We start from the raw sequence: 20,052 nt of genomic DNA on the forward strand, positions 1-20,052 counted from the left end.
GAGATGGATTACTATTAAACAGACTCAGAAATTGAGTAGTGAAAGCAATATCATGATGAGGATGTAGTAGAAAGTTCAATTTGCCTACTAACTGTCTGTATTATGTTGGATTAAACAAAGGTGTATCACTGATGAATAATTGTCCCAGTTTACCTGGAAATAGAAAAACGAAAGATTTAGAATTTGTGATTGAATAAGATTTTAATAGATATTTGATTAACTTGTGTTGATGTATGATCATACCATATTTAACATGTACGAATTCCAATCCCAAGAAGAAATTTATAACACCAAAATCTTTGATTTTGAATTTGTCATCAATAATTTGTTTGAGAGAGTTAATTTCTTTAACATTATCTCCTATCACCAACACATCAGCAACATAAACTACAACAATAACAATGATATTATCAACTTTATTGGTAAACAAAGAATTATCATTCTTTGATCTGATGAACCCTTTATATGTTAATGTTGAGAAAAGTTTGCCATACCATGGAATTGATGCTTACTTAAGACCATATAGTGACTTTTTGAGTTTACATACCAAAGAAGAAGATGTAGAATCCATACCAGGAGGTAATTTCATATAAACTTCTTCATGCAAATCTCCATGAAGAAAAGCGTTATTAACATCAAATTGATGAATCTTCCAATCTCTTTTAACAACCAAATTGAACAAACATCGAACAGTATTGAATTTAACAACAGAAGAGAGGGTTTCATGATAGTCAATACCTTCTTTTTGAGTGAACCCTTTGGCTACAAGTCTAGCTTTGTATCTTTATATTAAACCATCAGCCTTGTATCTAAATTTTTATACCTATTTGCAGGAGATTGGACATTTTCTTTTAGGAAGAGGAAAAACTTCCCAAGTATTATTAGCAACAAGATCAACATACTCTTTTTGCATAGCTTTTTCTTAAAGATGATTGCCTTTTGCTTGATAATAATAAAGGGGTTCAAAGATTTTGGAATTGACAGTGAAGGCTAACAATTCTATTTGATTAACATCATGATGGCAAATTTTGTCATTGTTAATGAACAAATTGGTAATGGTATGTGGAAAATCATAGAAATGATGATCATGTTCTATTACATTGTAACAAATATAATCATTGAATTTTGTAGAAGGATTAATTTTTCTAGTTGATCTTCTGATATGAAGAGAAGAAGGAACCGTTGGATGTTGATCTTGCTAAAGGTATTATGTTCATTTGGTAAAACAGAGTTGGAAATGAATTCTTAATGTGGAATTTATGTGGGTAGATCGAATCAGCATAATCATGCGGAAAAGAAGACCCATAAGTATCCATTGAATGACCATTATGCAAATGAAAAATATCCTCAACAAATTTGACATTTCTTGAAACAGAAATATCATTTGTTTTAATATTCAAGACTTTGTACCATTTTTACCCAAAAGGATAACCAACAAAAATACAAGGTTCAACCCTTGACATAAACGTGTCCCTGTTAGTTGAAATTATGGAAACATAACAAAGATATTCAAGAAGATGCTTATGTTTCCTTTATACTAGGGGTGTGATAAAAAACCAAAACCGAATAATCAAACCAAACCAAATGATGTTTGGTCTATTTGGTTTCGGTTATTTAGTTATTTGGTTAATTCAGTTTGGTTAACTGAATAAGGGTACTTTATTTGGTTTGGTTTTGGTTAAATTTTCATGACTTTGGTTAAACTGAATAAGCTATTTAATTAATATAAATTTTTATAGTTTACATCTATAAATTAACATTTTGTATTTACATAAATATATAGTCACTAAAAAGTATTTTCATAACTCATTATTTAGTTATTAACCACTATAGATTTATAATTGTTTATAGATTGTAATAAAATACAACTAATTAGTAAAATGTTAATTAACCTTTGTTCGTTTTTTTCTTATTTATATACGGCTAAAGTTATATTAACCCACATCTACAAGTTGTGTGGTTACATCGATACTCTAACACAACATATCATGAATGACTAAATATAATATGTTATGTATTAGTGTTTTTTTTTTCATTTGGTAAAAGTTTAGTATGTTTTTTTCTTTAGTTTAATATTTATTGTTACATGTGAAAATTTATTTGGTTTAACCGGTAAACCAAACCAAATAAACTATAACCGAATTAACTAAAACCGATTAAACCGAAACTTATTTGGTTTAGTTATGGTTATTATTAAGATGTAAAAAAAAACCGATAGAACCGAACCATATAAACCGACATGAGTGTGAACTTTATATGGCCCCCAAACATCAGCATGAATCAATTTAAATGGTTTATTTGCAATGGTATTACTATTTGTGAATGATAGTTTTTGTTGTCTAGATTGATGACAAACTATACATGAATTAAAATTGATACAAATATAATCTTTAGGAACTAAAGAAAGAGTTTCATTTTGTACAATGGAAGATGTCCTAATCTATTATGCCACATATTAGGAATATTATTCTTGTTACATGATTGAAAATTGTTTGAAGAATTATCATCTAAACTAGGGTTTTTCAAAATATTGTAATCCCTTAACAAGATTTTTCACTATTTTCCAATGATAAAGTTACTCTTAGATAAAGGGGTCTGCATATCCCAAAACTCATCAATGAAAATTACCCACACTTTAAGTTGAGAAGTAATTTTGGGAACTTAAATGAGATTGTGCTTGAACTTTGGAACATATATAAGTTAGATCCAATATAATGGTGTCATGAATAGGAACACTTCCATTGTGTGAAACATGAATCGATTGGCCATTTGGTAGTCCAATCAATTGAGGTATTGCGTAAGTCATTAGAGATGAAAACATAGATTTGGAAGAACATATATGATTTGGTGCTCCTGAATCTATAATCCAGGATGTCGATTCTTAACTAGAATCATCAATAACATTGAAAATATACGAAATATGTTCACCAGAATAATCAATATAGTTACATGCATTGTCGATAGCACTGTCAGTAATCATAGAATTGATACATGCATACTCATTGTTGTTGTTGCTTAACAATTGCATCAACTGTTTATATTGCTCAGAAGATATGAAATTGGTCTTATCATACATTATTAATTACATATCCATTCTTCTTAGGCTTGGTGAAGTCCGGTGAACTCTCCCTTCCCCACAAAATGTCTGGTGAATCCTTCCCCACCAAGTTCCTATGACTTTCTTATGTTTTCTACAAACAAAGAAAAAAGATAAAATTGTGAAAAAAAAAAATGGGACATTGGTAGACACCCCTCTTGTGAAACCTATGATAACCCACCGACTTTCTTTTTCAACAAAAACCAAATAGACCATCTAAATCAAAATACACATCCATCAAATCTAAAGAACTTGCAAAAGACCAACATATAACAGCTAAAGAAAAATGGTGGAAACAACAACATTCAGTCCTATACAACAAAACGGATTTGAGCTGAAAAAAATACCACTTACAACGGAAAAATCTTAAATATATTTGGAATAAAAAACATCAAATGATTCAGCTTAGGAATAAACAATCATTCATCCAAAAAAAATCAAATTCCAGAATTTGAAATCTGGATCATTGATTTCTCCCCAAACATTCTCTGCAACTTTTTTCCCTTGATGCATCTGTCGGTGAAATCTTTAGTTCATCCAAAAAAAATCACACCAATACCCGATTCATGGATCTTAAACCCGAATATGGCACATGGCATAACTTAATACACTCTCAAGAATCCATAAATAAAGTTGTCGATTTTCTTTCGACATATGCATCATTCGGGTAATCTTCTAGTGTTGACTAACTCGAGGGCAACAAAAAGTTGTGGTTCTGACTAGCGAGAAGGGACGTAAATAACTAGATAATGGAAAGGATAAAGGGTGTGTGGTCATGAGCTAGAGAGAAACCCTAGATGTAAGGTAATTAGTGAGACCTATTAATTTATTATTATATAAAACAGTAAATAAATTAAAAAATAATTAATATGACAATATAATCTTGTCGGATAAAAACTTAACGTGCAAAAATATATTTTAAAGACCATCAAAAAAAAAAAAAAAAAAAGATCACCCAGAATCATAAAATCATAAGTACCCTATTTAATTTTTTTTAGACTTAACTATTTAGTTTAACCTATTCCACGTGGAAAATATAAAACATGAAAATAAATCGATACGTTTATAGAGTATAGACGGCCCAATACTGACCGCAGCGTATGTTAGCACCGAGCAACATAGAAGCACACTCCACCACCGGAGACTTTTATTAGCTTCAAACAAGAAGTGCGAAGAGATCACCAGTCGATCGATAGAGAGACTCGATCTATCTATCTATCTATCAATCAACCATGGCGGAGGATTTGGTGTTGGATACAGCAATCAGAGACTGGGTACTCATACCGTTATCAATCGTCATGGTTCTAATCGGAATCCTCCGTTACTTCGTATCCAAGCTCATGCGTACTTCTCAATTGCCGGATGCCAAGATTATCAAAGAAGGGTTAGTTTAATTCCTTCTCTTTCTACTTCTCTCATGTATTCAATTCCAATCTTGATTTCGTCCTGTTTGATTTTTAGGCAGGTTATAATTAGGGCTAGAAATCTACGGGCGGCCGCTAATTTCATACCCCCAAAGGCGTTTCGTGCTCGGAAAGTTTACTACACTAATGAGGTTTGATTCCTCATAATTTGATACTTTCTCAGATTTACAATTTTTTTGCTTTGAATTACATTAGATCATATAGCTACCAAGTGCTTACAGTTTCAATTCCTAGCACAATCAGATCAAACTTTGAACTAGATAAGCTTCAATTCTCAATCCATCTCTTGAATTCCATGTTCTTAGACACTCCATAGCGTCTGGTTTTCTGAATTCCTAGGGATTTGGTCTTGATTTGTATTCCTTTGGAATTCACAAACTCCTTTGACTCGATGCATTTCAACATTCCATCCAAAAACCCATGGAACTCAACAGAAATTTCACCATTTATGCTTAACCAAAAGCTTTACAGAATTCAAGTCTTTTTTGTTCTACAGGAAAACGGTTTACTTCATGTTCCCAAAGGCCAGGGTCAAAATCCTCAAGCACAAATGTTGTCTGATCCAAACATGGCTATGGATATGATGAAGAAAAATCTTTCAATGATTATACCACAGGTAAAAACTTATTTTGCATATTCTATCATACAAATATACATATATACAAGATTCGATATCTAATTTATAATACTCAAATTTTAACCCCCTTTTTCTAGACCCTTACCTTTGCTTGGGTTAACTTCTTCTTCTCCGGATTTGTAGCAGGTATATCAGCTTTTTAAATTTCCATTATTTAACATTTGTGAGAAATCTAAATTCCTGTGTTTTTATTCTTCAGCAAAGATTCCGTTTCCTTTGACACAAAGATTTAGGTCAATGTTACAGAATGGAATTGACTTGAGCACTGTTGATGTTAGCTATGTTAGCAGTCGCTCATGGTAATGAAAAAATTGCAATATTTTTTAAAATTTTAATTAAGTTACATTTTTATTTTCCGAAAATCAACTTTTGTTATTATGTTTAATTTCTTTCTCAGGTACTTCCTTAATCTGTTTGGATTAAGAGGCTTGTTTAGTCTCATTCTTGGAGAGGAAAATGGTAAATTTATTTATTTTTTTTGCACTTGAAAATTTGGCTTTAATTTTTAAATACAAAACAAATTCCATAATATATTTTTTTTTGACATGATTCTTTAAATCTAGCCACTGATGATACACAACGTATGATGCAAATGAGTGGATTTGGGTTTGATCCTTCCAAGGTATATAAATTATCCACATCATCGGTCTTTAGGCCCACTTTTGTCCTTGTCATTTAGAATAATCTTTTTTTTTTTTTTTTTTTTTTTTTTTTTTTTTTTTTTTTTTTTAGAGTTTGGGTGCTGAGAAAGATGGGCTAGACATAGTTCAACATGAGTGGGTCCTACCGAAATTCGAACAACGAGCTGAAGCTGTGTTGAGAAAGCTTGTCAGCTAAATAATTATACAAGTCTTTAGATTATTATGTTTACTTTTGTTTTTTTGTTGTAGCAAACAAATCTTAATAGTTTTCACTGATATCTGTTTGTAATTTCTCAGAACTAAAGATCGAGTTGTAATCGTATTTTAAGCATTTGGTAATTTGTTGAACCTTGCGTATGATTTAGTGTTGTACTTTTTTATTCTTGTATAAGATTCGACCGATATGTGTGTTACAAGTGGAGTATCATACATTGTTAGGGACATTATGATGTTTATTTATCACTAGTTCAAATTTATCATAGTAATTCTAAAATCGTAAGAGAACTAACAAAAATTTGTTAGTGATAAAAAAATTTGGATGAAAAAGCAATGTACTTTAATTATGAAAGACAAATTTGCAAAATTGGTCTTGTGGTTTGTTAATTTCTCTAGATATCCAAAAAAAGTTTATTAGCAAAAAAAATCTCTATTTTGGTGGTTTTATTATAGGTTTGGTCTCTATCTTGTTAAGTTTAACAGTTTGTTGTTAAGTTTAACAGTTTGAGTGTTAAGTTTTTGAAAATGATGCATTTATCCCTAAGAACCATTTCTACAGTTTTATATTTTTACCAAATTACAAGGATCATTTCCATAAATTTTCTTTTTTTGTTTTATTGAGTTATTGTATATTAGTTCATTTAATTAATTCTTTTCTTATTGGATTATTATATATTAATAAATATTATTTTATTATATTATTAATTTTTTAATTAATTCTTTTTCTTATTCTTTATTGGATTAATTTTTTTTCATTGGATTATTATATATTAATAAATATTAATTTTGTTATATCATATTTATATCTTAACAAATATTATTTTTTAATTATATTTAAAAATTTTCATTTTTATTGGATTAATTCTTTTTTATTGGATTATTATATATTAATAAATATTTTTTTTACCATATAATATTTTTCTATTAATAAATATTACTCTATTGTATATTTGTATTACTAATTTCTTTTAATTTTTATTTATTACGTTAATATTTTATTGGATTATTGTTTTTAATTTATTATTTTATATATAATAAATATCATTTTATGGATTAATAATTTATAATGTATAATATTATTTCTTTTTGATTTTATTGGTTCCACCACAAAGTCGTGAGAATACGCAAAAATGTCGCGTCCCATCGTCGAAAATCAGCAGGACAACCATCAATCACCTTCATCGATTGTTCAACAGAAACCCCACCAACTTGTTACACCCAATGCCGCCAATAGCCATATAAGACAACCTTATCACAATCCGTCGAAATCCTCTATATATGCTACTAAGTCGGCCATATTCTGCTACAACCACCAGGATGTCCGATCCAAACACTCCTGGTCAGCTCCTCCATTCGTTGCCTTCTACCGCCATGCGTCGTCCTATCATCTCGTTGGAAATCGCTGATTATTGTCTACAGTCGGTCATTCTCGATGAAAACTACATTGGTTGACTACCCACACAATGCACAATAAACCCTAGAAAACATACAACCTCTAGCCGACCATTCGTTACCAATATAGTTATCAATGGCGACAATGTTAAATCAATGGTTTTCAAACAACCATAGGCAATAAGGGTGGTGACATTGTTGTAGAACTCGTTATTCGGTACTCGTTCGGTCGACTACCGAGTAGCGAGTACTCGGATTTGGTAATTAATGTAGAAATATTTTTAGGGAAATTATATATGTCAAAATCATAAATTATTGAAATATATAACAAATTTAGATATATGTGAATAGACAAAAAAACTAAAATAAACATGATGACTGAGTGATGCTGGTGGTGGTGACTGAGTGTTGGTGGTGGTGTTCTCCAAAATATGTTATCTTCCAAATATTTAAAATAAATTAGGAGAGGTGGGGTGGGTGAGATTGTGTAAATCTCAAAAATCATGACCAAAATTTTCATTTTTAAACCATTAAATATAAAACTATAGTTATTAAACCATTCCATTAAATCATGAGTCAAAGTATTTCAGAATACTATTATCAGAGTTCCAAATTAAAAAATTAGAGTAAACATCACATGCTAAACATCATGGTGTGTGCACTGCAATCATCCCGAGCTCTTCCCTTAGCTACCGGAAGTACCTAAAACCAAAACTGAAAATTGTAAGCACGAAGCTTAGTGAGTCTCCCCAAACTATAACATACCATACACATAATCACATAAACTGCACCCTCGCCCCTTCCTCGGGCCCCGCCCGGCATTGGACAGTGTCCGGCATCAGGCTCCGCCTGGCATCAAGCCTCGTTTGGTATACAGATCCGTTTCTTCCAGGCCCCGCTTGTCTCTGGGCCCCGCCCGCTATACTGTGACAACCGTCAAATTCTGGTCAATTCAAAGTCAAATAAAGTCAACAAGTCAAACCGGTCAGCTCAACTAACCCTTGTGTACTAGGACTTACGTTCAGTATTTACTAAACAACTCGCTATTCTGATAAGAAAACATAAATCGAAAAGTACGTACAACTAGATCTCTTTAACCTAAAAACTGCGGTAAGTGGCAAGCCAAACCGATAAAACAATGATGCTTACTCATCGGGAGTGTGTAAGATCCTTAAATAAGGCTTAACAGGGTTTACGAACCATGCATTGCGATGTCGGACACTCACAACTGTCCCACATGGAACCTCTCTCAATCGTTTTCACTCTATCTCTCTCTATGTCAAATCTCTCCCAAATCTTTCTCAAATATCTCTCTGTATGAGAAATCTCTCCAAGAATGTCAAATCTCTCCCAAATCTCTCCAAGTATGTGAAATCTCTCTCAAATATCTCTTTGTATGAGAAATCTCTCCAAGAATGTCAAATCTCTCCCAAATCTCTCCAAGTATGTGAAACCTCTCCCAAATATCTCTTTGTATGAGAAATCTCTCCAAGAATGTCAAATCTCTCCCAAATCTCTCCAAGTATGTGAAACCTCTCTCAAATATCTCTTTGTATGAGAAATCTCTCCAAGAATGTCAAATCTCTCCCAAATCTCTCCAAGTATGAGAAATCTCTCCCAAATCTCCCTCAAATAGTTCCCGTAACTTTTTAGAATCATTCGGGTCATTCCGGCCCTTAACCGGGTCAAAAACGGCTTAAAACGGGGCGAAAACGAGAAAAATAAGCTTTAGGAACCGAAACCAAGAAGAGAGGCCTCTTAGGCGAGGACCGAGCCTCTGTTGGCTAAAGCACGCGAGGACCGAGCCTCTGTTGGCTAAAGCACACGAGGACCGAGCCTCTGTTGGCTAAAGCACGCGAGGACCGAGCCTCTGATGGCTAATGCACGCGAGGACCGAGCCTCGGTCTCTATCGCTACTCCGCCTTTCTGTCTCTACCCGCCTCTCTGTCGCTACTCCGCCTTTCTGTCTCTACCCGCCTCTCGGTCTCTACTCCGCCTTTCTGTCTCTACCCGCCTCTCGGTCTCTACTCCGCCTCTCTGTCTCTTCCCTACTCTCGGTCTCTGCTCCTTCTCTCCTCTCTGTCTCTTCGCGCCCCTCTGTTCTCCTCCCCCCTCTCGGTTCCTTCCCCCTCTCTTCTTCCCTCTCGGTTTCTGCCTCCCTCTCTCTCGGTTCAGCATCAGAAGACCGAACCTCGGTCAGAATTCGGAAATTTGTCACTTTTAGCCCATTTTTGATATTTTTAACATTTTAAGCCCGTTTTTCGTGATTTTAAAGCGGGATTTTCTCCAGAAATTATATTTTAACATAATAAACTCTAAATATTCATAATTTAAACATATTTTGATGAAAATCATTACCTAAATAATAAAAATCAAGTGGGTGAATTATTAAAGGTGGAGTGTTGACTTTGCCTTATCCAATGTCACAAGCAACCACCCCACACCCACTCTTTGACTAACCACACCTCCCCACCTTACCTAGGTCACTTCAATGTCCCTCACACTCAATTTACACTCATTCCCACGTTTTTAGAGCTGGAACAAACATCCTCTCTCCTCATTTCTCTCATTTGCCCTCATTTCACTAAGTATCAAACACCACTTTTCTCTCAAACTTTTCCCACTCCAATTTCGAGATTCAAGGCTTATTTTCAAGTGTTCTTCCACTCTTAGTAAGTATAATTCATCCTCCTTATGATTATTTCACTTCATTCTACTCAAATCATGAATATCTTACACAAACTCCATCATATTAGCGTTAGAGCTTCGAATCTTCAAGTGATTCTTCAAGTGTTCTTGGGTTGAACACTTCTCTTCTTCAACACTTATCTACTGAAATCACTCAAGGTGAGTTCATACCCCTACATTTTCATGTTTTCTCAAGTTTTCAGGGGGGGGGGGGGGGGGAATACAAGTTAAAACACCAAGAACATAACTAAATTTTTCTAACAGCCTTCATCAGAAAAGTTCAACTCCATTCACGGACTGTTTTGGACAACTTAAACATTTTATTTTTCAAAACTGTACAAGGTGCAAATAGTTCAAGTTCTTAGCTTTAAAATGACTACTTGCACATCTCCATACGATTTTTCTACAATTTATGGTGAATTTTACAAAACTGCCTATCATTTCAAACACCAATCCGGACCAATCTGTGATTATGGACTTTTTCACCCAAATTTGAGGTCATTAAAAATCTTGATAAAAATTATGAGTAAACTAGACACATTTTGCGAACTCTCAGAATTTACGGATCTAGTTTTCGACTTCGTATGATTTTTCTATGATTTTTCTAAAATAGTGCTGAAAGACTAAGAATTAATTAACAGCTTCTAACTATCAAAACACTTTGTAACATGTTGAGCAAAGTGTTAAATCTTTGATAACTTCATATATTACATGTATTTCTTGTTATGATATAATTATATAATAGGAAATTACTTGCTGAATTTATAAGAATCCTCCATCATAATCATTAGTACAAGACAAAACAAGTTAAACATAGCTATAATGTACTATACATTTGACTTCCATAGAATGGGATTCTTAAACGCCACAAAGAAATATACTAAACTATAATAGGTATAGTTAGAGTACATATACATTTCAAACATTTTAATAAACTATAATAGGTATAGTTTATGATCATTTACATAACATACTCGTACAAAAAGGGGTACAAATACAAAGTGCCGGTTTATTTAAACAAAAAGGGGTACAAATACAAAGTGTCGGGTTTATATACAAAAACGGGTACAAATACAAAGTGTCGGGTCTCTATACAAAAAGGGGTACAAATACAAAGTGTCGGGTCTCTATACAAAAAGGGGTACAAATACAAAGTGTCGGGTCTCTATACAAAAAGGGGTACAAATACAAAGTGTCGGGTCTCTATACAAAAAAAGGGGGTACCGATACAAAGTACCAGGTTCACTTAAGATAGTTATTATGAAATCAAACTATATTTCATCTAGAATTGTTAGACTTCAACTATAGTTGCTGAGCGTATATGTTTGAGTCATATAAGAATTTAGTCTTGATTGGCCTAGAATTGGTGGCGCCCGCCTCATCTCCTGTTCCTCGTTGGGTTGTGGACCTAGGGCAGACCCACTATATTCAACGTTTTATCTAATTTAAACCTTATATAACTTTTATACGCTGGACGATTATAGAGGAACTCTACGGGTTATTCTAGGGTTCATTAATGCATCATATAGGAATATTTCTATTCACACTTAACTAAGAAAATATTGGATTGTCTGGAAATCAAACTATATTTCATCTAGAATTGTTAGACTTCAACTATAGTCGCTGAGCGTCTATGTTTGAGTCATATAAGAATTTAGTCTTGATTGGCCTAGAATTGGTGGTGCCCGCCTCATCTCCTGTTCCTCGTTGGGTTGTGGACCTAGGGCAGACCCACTATATTCAACGTTTTATCTAATTTAAATCTTATATAACTTATATACACTGGACGATTATAGAGGAACTCTACGGGTCATTCTAGGGTTCATTAATGCATCATATAGGAATATTTCTATTCACACTTAACTAAGAAAATATTGGATTTTCTGCAAATCAAACTATATCGATTTTACAAGGAAAAACGGTTTCTACTTCAAACAAAACTCTTATGAACTCACCAACTTAATTGTTGACACTTTTCAAAACTACTTGTATTCTCAGGAAATCAGTGAAACAGGAAAACTTCATCGCTTTGAGGATGGGACGTTAACCCGTCAACAATTTATTTTTGTCATCATAATGTAATTGCTTTTGAAACATGTAAACATATACTTTGGTGTAACTTTTTCAATTATATATATGGTGGTTGTATTTACTTTGAGCACTATTATATTCGTTGTTGTGATACTGTACATGAAGTCCTCCACCCCCGGACGTTTCCGCCATCCTTGGTTTGGGGGTGTGACATATACACATACAGACAATAACATATAATCATGCTAGCACATAAGGAATCACACATAATACTATATATTCTAGTCCTAAGACCTCGCCTAACATGGGCCCCGCCCCTACTCTGTTAATGATGAGATATGTAACCCCGTCCACTCTCAGCTAGTGATGAGATACGGGACCCCGCCCACACTCACCTCCCCACCAGGCATATACAAGTATCACAAAGACAACAAGTATAACTAAACACGCATTCCTTCATCGGGTACCACCTGACATCGAACCGGAATTCGAAAACATACATATAAACATTCCTCGGGCCCCGCCCGACATCAGACCGTAATCCGGAAAGCACACAAACCTTCCTCGGGCTTTCCCCCGCATCTGACCGAAGTCCAAAAACATATAAAACAAGTACATACAAGAATCATAAAGACATCAAGCATACAAACATTCCCCGGGCACCGTCCGATAACATACTAACAAGTACATACAAGAATCAAACCTACATCGGGCATTGTCCGGCATCGGACCTTAGTTCGGAACATACTAACATACATATAAAGGCCGACATTGGTGCCTTTGATCCGTTCCTACAAGAGGAAAACTCACATCTCAAAGCCAAATGCATAATCCCACAGATAAACCTCTAGCTACTAGCTGACAGATCCCTGAACTACTGATCATCATACAGATTAGATAAGTCTGAGATTCTTATAACTTATCCATAAGTCCTCATTAGGGTAAAATACCACTCTACCCCTCACATACTCTTGTCCCAAAATAAACTATACCCAAACCTTGGCCCAAAAGATAAACACTTCCACAGGGCCCAATAATCCTTCTTAAGGTAAAATGACTATTTTACCCCTGATCTAATTTGGTCCATGACCAAGGCCCAAATCCATAACATGAAGGGCCCAATTCTATATAGTCTTCCCAAACCCACTAATGGCCTACTTATGGCCTAATTTTCTAAATTGGGCCCAACTTCTGAAATAGGCATTCCTTCAAGCCCGACATATAATATAGTTCATTAACAGCCCAAAAGAATAATCCATCAAGGCCCATAGTCATATAGTCCAAGGAAATGGCCCAAAGAGGGCTACTGATGCAATGAACGCAGAACGTTCCTCTTTGGTTCAGATCGTGACCCCCAATGGGAACGTAACGCGTTTTCGAGCCTTACGCAGGGCTTTCGCGTCCAGATTCCAAAAATCAACCATTAAGTACTTTATGCTTAAGCCATGCTATCGAAACATAGATCCAAGGTATCTAGGACCTCTAGAATTATAAAGTCACGAACTTTATGACTTTGCATGGTCCAAAAGGACCCAAACATCCATTAAAGCTTCCAATCCATAAACCAAGACCTAAAACCTTTGCATGGTTGGTCCTCAACCATCAAGTTACCATTTTTATGACTCGAACAACTCAGAAACGTGAGGATCTTCAATCCTAGGCTCTTGGAGTAGCTCAAACTCCCAAAGAGCATACATATGATCATAAGAAGCACAAAGAAGCCATAATCTAGATCTTAAGCTATAAGATAGCAAGATAAAAACTTTATACCTTTTGAGGCTTGCAAATGAGCTGGAGAACCTAGATCCAAAAGTTATTCCTTGATCAATGAGACTTTAAGGTGGTCACTTTTCTTCAACAACTCTAAAATACACTCAAAGATGGTCTTCCAAGCTCACACACTCACAATTAGGGTTAGGGCTTCGAAAAGAGGCTTAGGGTACTGTAGAGGCTGAGAGAATGAAGAGCGTTGGGTCTTAAGTTGCTTAAATAGTGCACACTTAAGGTTTTAAGTGCAGACGGCGAACGCGTTGCATTCCTAACTGGACCCCCCCCCCCCCCCCCCTTGGCCTCCGCATCAACTTCATGCACTGAACGCTGAGCGTTCAAGATATAAACGCCTCACGTTCGAGCCTTGCCTCCAACACCCATCTAGCAATTAAGGTCTTAGGCTTGAAAAACTTTCATACTTAATTGATTCAAGCTTTTACATGCCATATGAATCTTATAATTCCCAAGATGTTACAGATTTTTTGGTATTTTTATTTAAAACAATAAAGAAAGCAATTAAAAGAAAATAAAAACAATTAAAAAAATAATATTTATTATAAATAAAAATAATAAATTTAAAGAAATATCCAATAAAAAGAATAACGCAATAAAAAGGTTAAAAATTTTAATTAAATGAAATTAATAATCCAATAAAGTAACACTTACTAATAGATAAATATTATATGTTAAAAATAGTATTTGTTAATATATAATAATCCAATAAAAAAGAATTAATCCAATAAAAAAGAAATTCAAAAAAATTAATTAAAAAAATTAATAATCAAATAAAGTAACATTTATTAATATATAAATATAATATATTCGTAGTATTTGTTGATATATAATATTATCTAATAAAAAAATAATACAATAAGAAAGAAGTTAAAATGAATTAATTAAAAGAATTCAATAAAATGAAAAAGAAAATTGCATAATTGATCCTTGTAATTTGGTAAAAAAATACAATTGCAAAAATAATCCCTAGAGGTAAATCTATCATTTGCCAAAAGTTAACATGCTGTTAAACTTAACAAGATATGGACCAAAACCACAACAAAACCACCAAATAGAGACTTTTTTGCTAACAAACTTTTTTTTAGACCTTACCAAAAGAAATTGACAAACCACAAGTACCATTTTTGCAATTTTGTCCTTATGAAACATACACTTTTCCTTTTATCCATAATAACATTATACTTGTACAACTTCATCCACAATAACTACTTGTATCCATTTACCAATAATAACAATATCCAAACCCATAATAACAACCTAATTAACTTACATTTGTAAGCAATTTACATGTTCCTCTATATTTTGCTCTTATCAATAAAAAAAAGTCCCCAACAATAACCAAAGATAATGCATTTAAAACATTAAAAAAAAAAAAAAAAAACTCACCTAATTCCAATCTTTATTCATAATATATATATAGTTATATACCTAGTTATAGACATGATATACCCCAAGACCTAACGACAGCGAGTCAACTCAGTCAAAACAGAAAACTTCCAACATAAATTTACTCTATTATTACCTTTACAAACAGATAAGAAACAAACTAGCTCAAAATTTCAATTTTTTTATTTTATTTTTTTATTTTCACCATGTCCCAAAGCTGCATCCCACGTGATCTTGAGTGATGATATTTAGGCGTTCTCTCATGACATCCAACGAAGGGTAAGATGGGAAACAAATTCGATAAAAACACGTGTGAGAAGATGGAAGAAGCTCTATCGAATCATTTGTTTTGTAAATATAAAGCTTTGAAGCTAATCCACCAAAACCTTCAATCGGTAGATGTTTTAAAGATGTCCAAAAGAACAAAAGCACCTTTCTCTGATTCCCTGTCATTTCTTCAATAATCTGCAACAAATAACTACTTTTAACTAACAACATTAAGCAAAAGAGAGAGAGAGAGAGAGAGAGAGAGAGAGAGAGAGAGAGAGAAATGACAGGTGGCAATTAGCAATTGGCAATTGGAAATTGGCATAATGCATACCTCCCATAACCATGATATTTGAGGATCAGTTTCCTTATACCCATAATACTCAGTATGCTTCTTCCAATCTTCCACTGAAATAATACTTTCACTTCCATACAACATTCCATCAAGATCCTCACATTCCAAGCTTTTAAAAAACAATTTCCTTATCTTTTCTTCTCCAGCAATATCTGTAAACCCTTTAGCAAAATAAGACACCTGTTCTGAAACAGATGTCACAAACCTATGCTCAATAAGAAGATCAACATACTCCTTCCTGTTTCTACTATTCACAACAATGTTTTTTCCATCTGCAAAAAGCTCCACAACTTTTCTTGATCCTAGTTCTTCAATTTCTCTAACGAATGTTAACCCAAGGGCATCTTCGTCAACTGTAGTGGGGTCCATGTCTAGTATCTGTTTGCAGCTGCTGTATAGATATGGATCTGCATCTTTTATGTCTTCTAAACAGATTGTGTTTCCTGATAATTGTGAGAAAAATGATCGATCGAATGCAATTCCTACTTGGATTTTGTGCATTAAAGCTAGTGCGATTATTCTTCCTGCAAAGTTGAAGTATTCAAGGTGCAATGGGTCCACTTTAGATGCTGCATATTCAACAACAAGTCAACAAGTCAACAAGTCAACAAGTCAAGAAGTTAATAAGTTAAGAAGTAAAGAAGCAATTCCATGTTGAAAAAAATGTTTTTTTTTTTGTTTATTGAAGGATTGTGAAGTTACCTGGATTGGGGAAGAATCTTCTTCGGTCATTAGGGCAAGCAACAAAAAGGGCATTTTGGGGATTAAAGATTTCTTGACAAACTAAGAAGAACCATTCACGTAATACACCAGGGCCTGTAGCTTCTTCGTTTTTGAACTCCATGAATAATCCACCACGAAGAGTTTCAGGATCTACACGTGCAATGTACTCAAAAGATTCGGCTAATAACTGAGATCTGTCAATAAGCATCTCATGAAGTTCATCATATTCATCTTTCATTTCTGGAAGCAACATCAATACCAAATGCCTTCTGGATTCGAAGTCGATAACATCTTTATGTCCAAGAATCCATTTGTAATCTTCACCTCTTTTAGCATATTTAACAATCAGATAGCATATTGAGACCTTGTTCCTTTTCAAATTTTCCCAAAAGAAATCTTCTGCGCCTTGATATAGTTTGGAAATGCTACGCAGTTCTTTCAAGATTGAAAGATAAGAATCCCATCCGAAATATCCTTTCTTTTCTGAAGCTAAGTAGCTCTCTATTTTATCAAGACACATTTGAACTTTCTCAAAAAGCTCAATGAAGATCATGTATAGAAGTTTGATTTCATCACTGCCACAAGGGAGGGTGGAGGTGGACTTACTTGGTATTGGTATGATTCCCTCAAACTCTGTCTGATCTTTGATTGCAGCTTTGAGAGGACGCAAGAATGAAGCAAACTCACGGACATCACTTGGTGAAGGACAGACATCATCTATGGCTTCCACACTGGAAATTAAACCTTCTGTTAGGTTGTTTGCAAGCTCAGCCACATATGGGAGAATGTCCTGAACTGTAATGATTACAGGCTTATTACTAATGTTATCATAATTCCGAGAGCTTCTTCCAATTCTAAGGTACTCCACCATTGATCCTAGACTACTCCGGCAATCTTCATACAGAGGATCTGATCTTCCTGAAACTCTACACAGCAATTTACAGAACTCTAATGCTATAGGTGCACACTGTGAATAAATAGGTCTTGACAGTGTATCTCTACTAGAGTTAAGGAGATGTCGAATTGACTCTTGAGCACACTCTTTGTTACCTGCATGAGGAGACATGTAGAGCATCATCAGTGCTGCAGGAGCACATAACGATTGGAATATATTCAGATGAGGCGCCGGTTGATCATCCCCGATATCATACTTGGCCGTCATGTTTAAGAACTCTGTTAACCGCGATTTCACAGACTTCAGACAAAGGCCCTTTTCTCCTTTGCACAACCTGTAAATCGTCGAAACCAAATCATCAATCAACTGCCACGCTTGCGGATGCTCCGTACTCCGCATTCGACCAACCAATTGCAAGCCTGCGTCGTTATTTATCTTACACTCAGCCAAACTATAATCCCACTGAAGCTGCCGGCCTCGATAAATCAACCGCTGCTCGACCATCGGAATTCCGGTGGCGGCCTGGATTTTCTCGTGGATTAATTTGACTTTGTCTTCTGGTTTTCCATGGAGAACTAAGGTTTTGCCTTCGGAGATCATACGAACGAAGAATTGGATACGATCAGGATACCATAAGAAGGCGGAGTCTTGGGTGGAACTGGAACTGGAAGTAGAAGCCCTAGTTTGGAAGTGAGGGTGTTGACGAGTGATTTGATCAAGGAAAGGATTACTGGAAGCGGTGGCGGGAGGAGAATTAGGGTTAGGATCATCCTTTCTCATCCTGAAGGAGGGTAAGTCGTAGGAGAGATCGTCGTATTCGTCGTCGTCGTAATCTTCGAACTTGCGTTTGATTCGCTGGTGAAGAAAGTCGACGGACGGAGAGTCTGGAGAAGACATTGACGGTTGGCCGGCGGGAATGGGTTTACCATGAAACCATCAAACAACAACTTGTGAGAAAGAGATTTGTATATCGCTTCGCTTCGCTGGGTTTTACAGAGAGATGATGAGATCAACGCAACCCGTGTTTACTTGGTGAGTAATCTTACAGTAATTGCCAAAAGGCATTAATAATTAAACTTAAGGAAATTTGACTAATTTAACCATTTTTTGGTCTATCTTTGACAAAAATAGCTTATTTAAATTGATCTTTGCCAAAATAACATTTTTATCTAGAATGGGTTATTTAGGAAATAAGTTCCGACTCCATATTATATGAACTGGCCATCAAATACCTTCTGAAATATGTCTGTTCTAGAGTAACACAGTATATATTTCGGACTTTGAATTTTAAATTCATTTTCGGATTATATTTCGATACATTATGGATCTTGATTTACAAATGCATTTCGATCTCCGACACGCTCTCCGGTATTCCAACACACTCCGAGATGCATTTGGAACTCCAACTTAAGATATGAAACACGATCACGATAATCTGGTTGTTTTACGGGCAAACCATTTACTCTTGAACTCTTATAGTTTAATTTTAACATATTTTGTTTTTAGAGCTTCCTACGGAATGCAAAGAACATCTCCGGAATGAACTGACAACATGTTGGAGTAGCAATACATGTTGATAGTGCATTAGGGCTAACCCAACAATAGTTTAGTTGTTTATATTATGTTATTATACATCGAAAATAAATATTCCGGAAAAATGCATTCCTAAATGCTCCAGAATGCTCGGGAACGCGAGAAATTGTTCTGGAATACGAAGAAGATGTCTGGAATGTCAAGAACATGATCTGTAAATGGTGGTCGTTCGTTCTGGAGTTAGATTATAATAAGTTTTCTATTTGTGGCACGACATGGTTTTTTATGCATCCATTACACTGACTTGTAAGCCAAAATTCAGTGCGGATATTCTTGCGACAATCATACACAGACCAACATGTGAAATTATGTTCCAGAATTCATGTTTTATAAGTGGTCAGACATTCCTAACGTAGATGGAGATCATTTACTTCTACATTATGTGTTTTTCCACGAAGTTATCACGGGTCCCTAAAGCGAAGTACAAGAAATGGTATTTAAGATTAGGGGTTACGAGTTGTCTTTCGTAAGAAAGAATATTGTATTGCCACCGGCTTCCACTTTGGTGACTATTTTCCTGCCTACATCTCTGGTGCCATCTTTTGTTCTAGTGTGTTTCCTATCGTTAAGAGAAACGTCACAGTGAAATCAGACAATGTAATCAATATGTTTAAACATTCACTTAATGACTTATTGGACGAGGATGCGGTTTGTTTATGTATTCTTTATTTGTTAGACAAGGGTTTCAACGGACAGTTGCGTAAATAGCTTATGGCAGACGAGTATTTCTCATGCTATACAACATTGATTAATTCAACAGGTATCATGACGTTAATTTATAATTATCATTACTAATATTTTATACAAATTTAATTGTGAAATTTTTTATGTCGCAGATATTCATGAGGGAGGATAATTTGGGATAAGTTGTACTCACAACTATTTACTATTCACTAAGGTTGAGAACTTTATACATTCAGTT

General features: G+C 34.6%; 2 protein-coding genes across 2 annotated transcripts; one reads left to right on the forward strand and one right to left on the reverse strand.

The window, feature by feature from the left end:
* Positions 1–4,196: 4,196 nt before the first annotated feature.
* On the forward strand, positions 4,197–6,156 carry LOC145042199 (uncharacterized). Its single transcript, XM_078990584.1, has 8 exons — positions 4,197–4,481; positions 4,559–4,652; positions 5,018–5,137; positions 5,236–5,284; positions 5,358–5,457; positions 5,556–5,617; positions 5,722–5,780; positions 5,891–6,156. Exons 1-8 carry the CDS (start codon positions 4,330–4,332, stop codon positions 5,993–5,995), a joined length of 741 nt encoding a protein of 246 aa, XP_078846710.1. The 5' UTR covers positions 4,197–4,329; the 3' UTR covers positions 5,996–6,156.
* A 9,137-nt stretch (positions 6,157–15,293) lies between these two features.
* LOC145042200 (E3 ubiquitin-protein ligase UPL5-like) lies at positions 15,294–18,566 on the reverse strand. The gene is made up of 3 exons (XM_078990585.1): positions 16,622–18,566; positions 15,899–16,488; positions 15,294–15,762 (listed from the first exon to the last, which is right to left on the reverse strand). Exons 1-3 carry the CDS (start codon positions 18,432–18,434, stop codon positions 15,499–15,501), a joined length of 2,667 nt encoding a protein of 888 aa, XP_078846711.1. The 5' UTR covers positions 18,435–18,566; the 3' UTR covers positions 15,294–15,498.
* Positions 18,567–20,052: the final 1,486 nt, after the last annotated feature.

The sequence above is a fragment of the Lactuca saligna genome, chromosome 4 (genome assembly GCF_052625555.1).
Source record: "Lactuca saligna cultivar CGN05327 chromosome 4, ASM5262555v1, whole genome shotgun sequence".
NCBI lineage: Eukaryota > Viridiplantae > Streptophyta > Magnoliopsida > Asterales > Asteraceae > Lactuca > Lactuca saligna.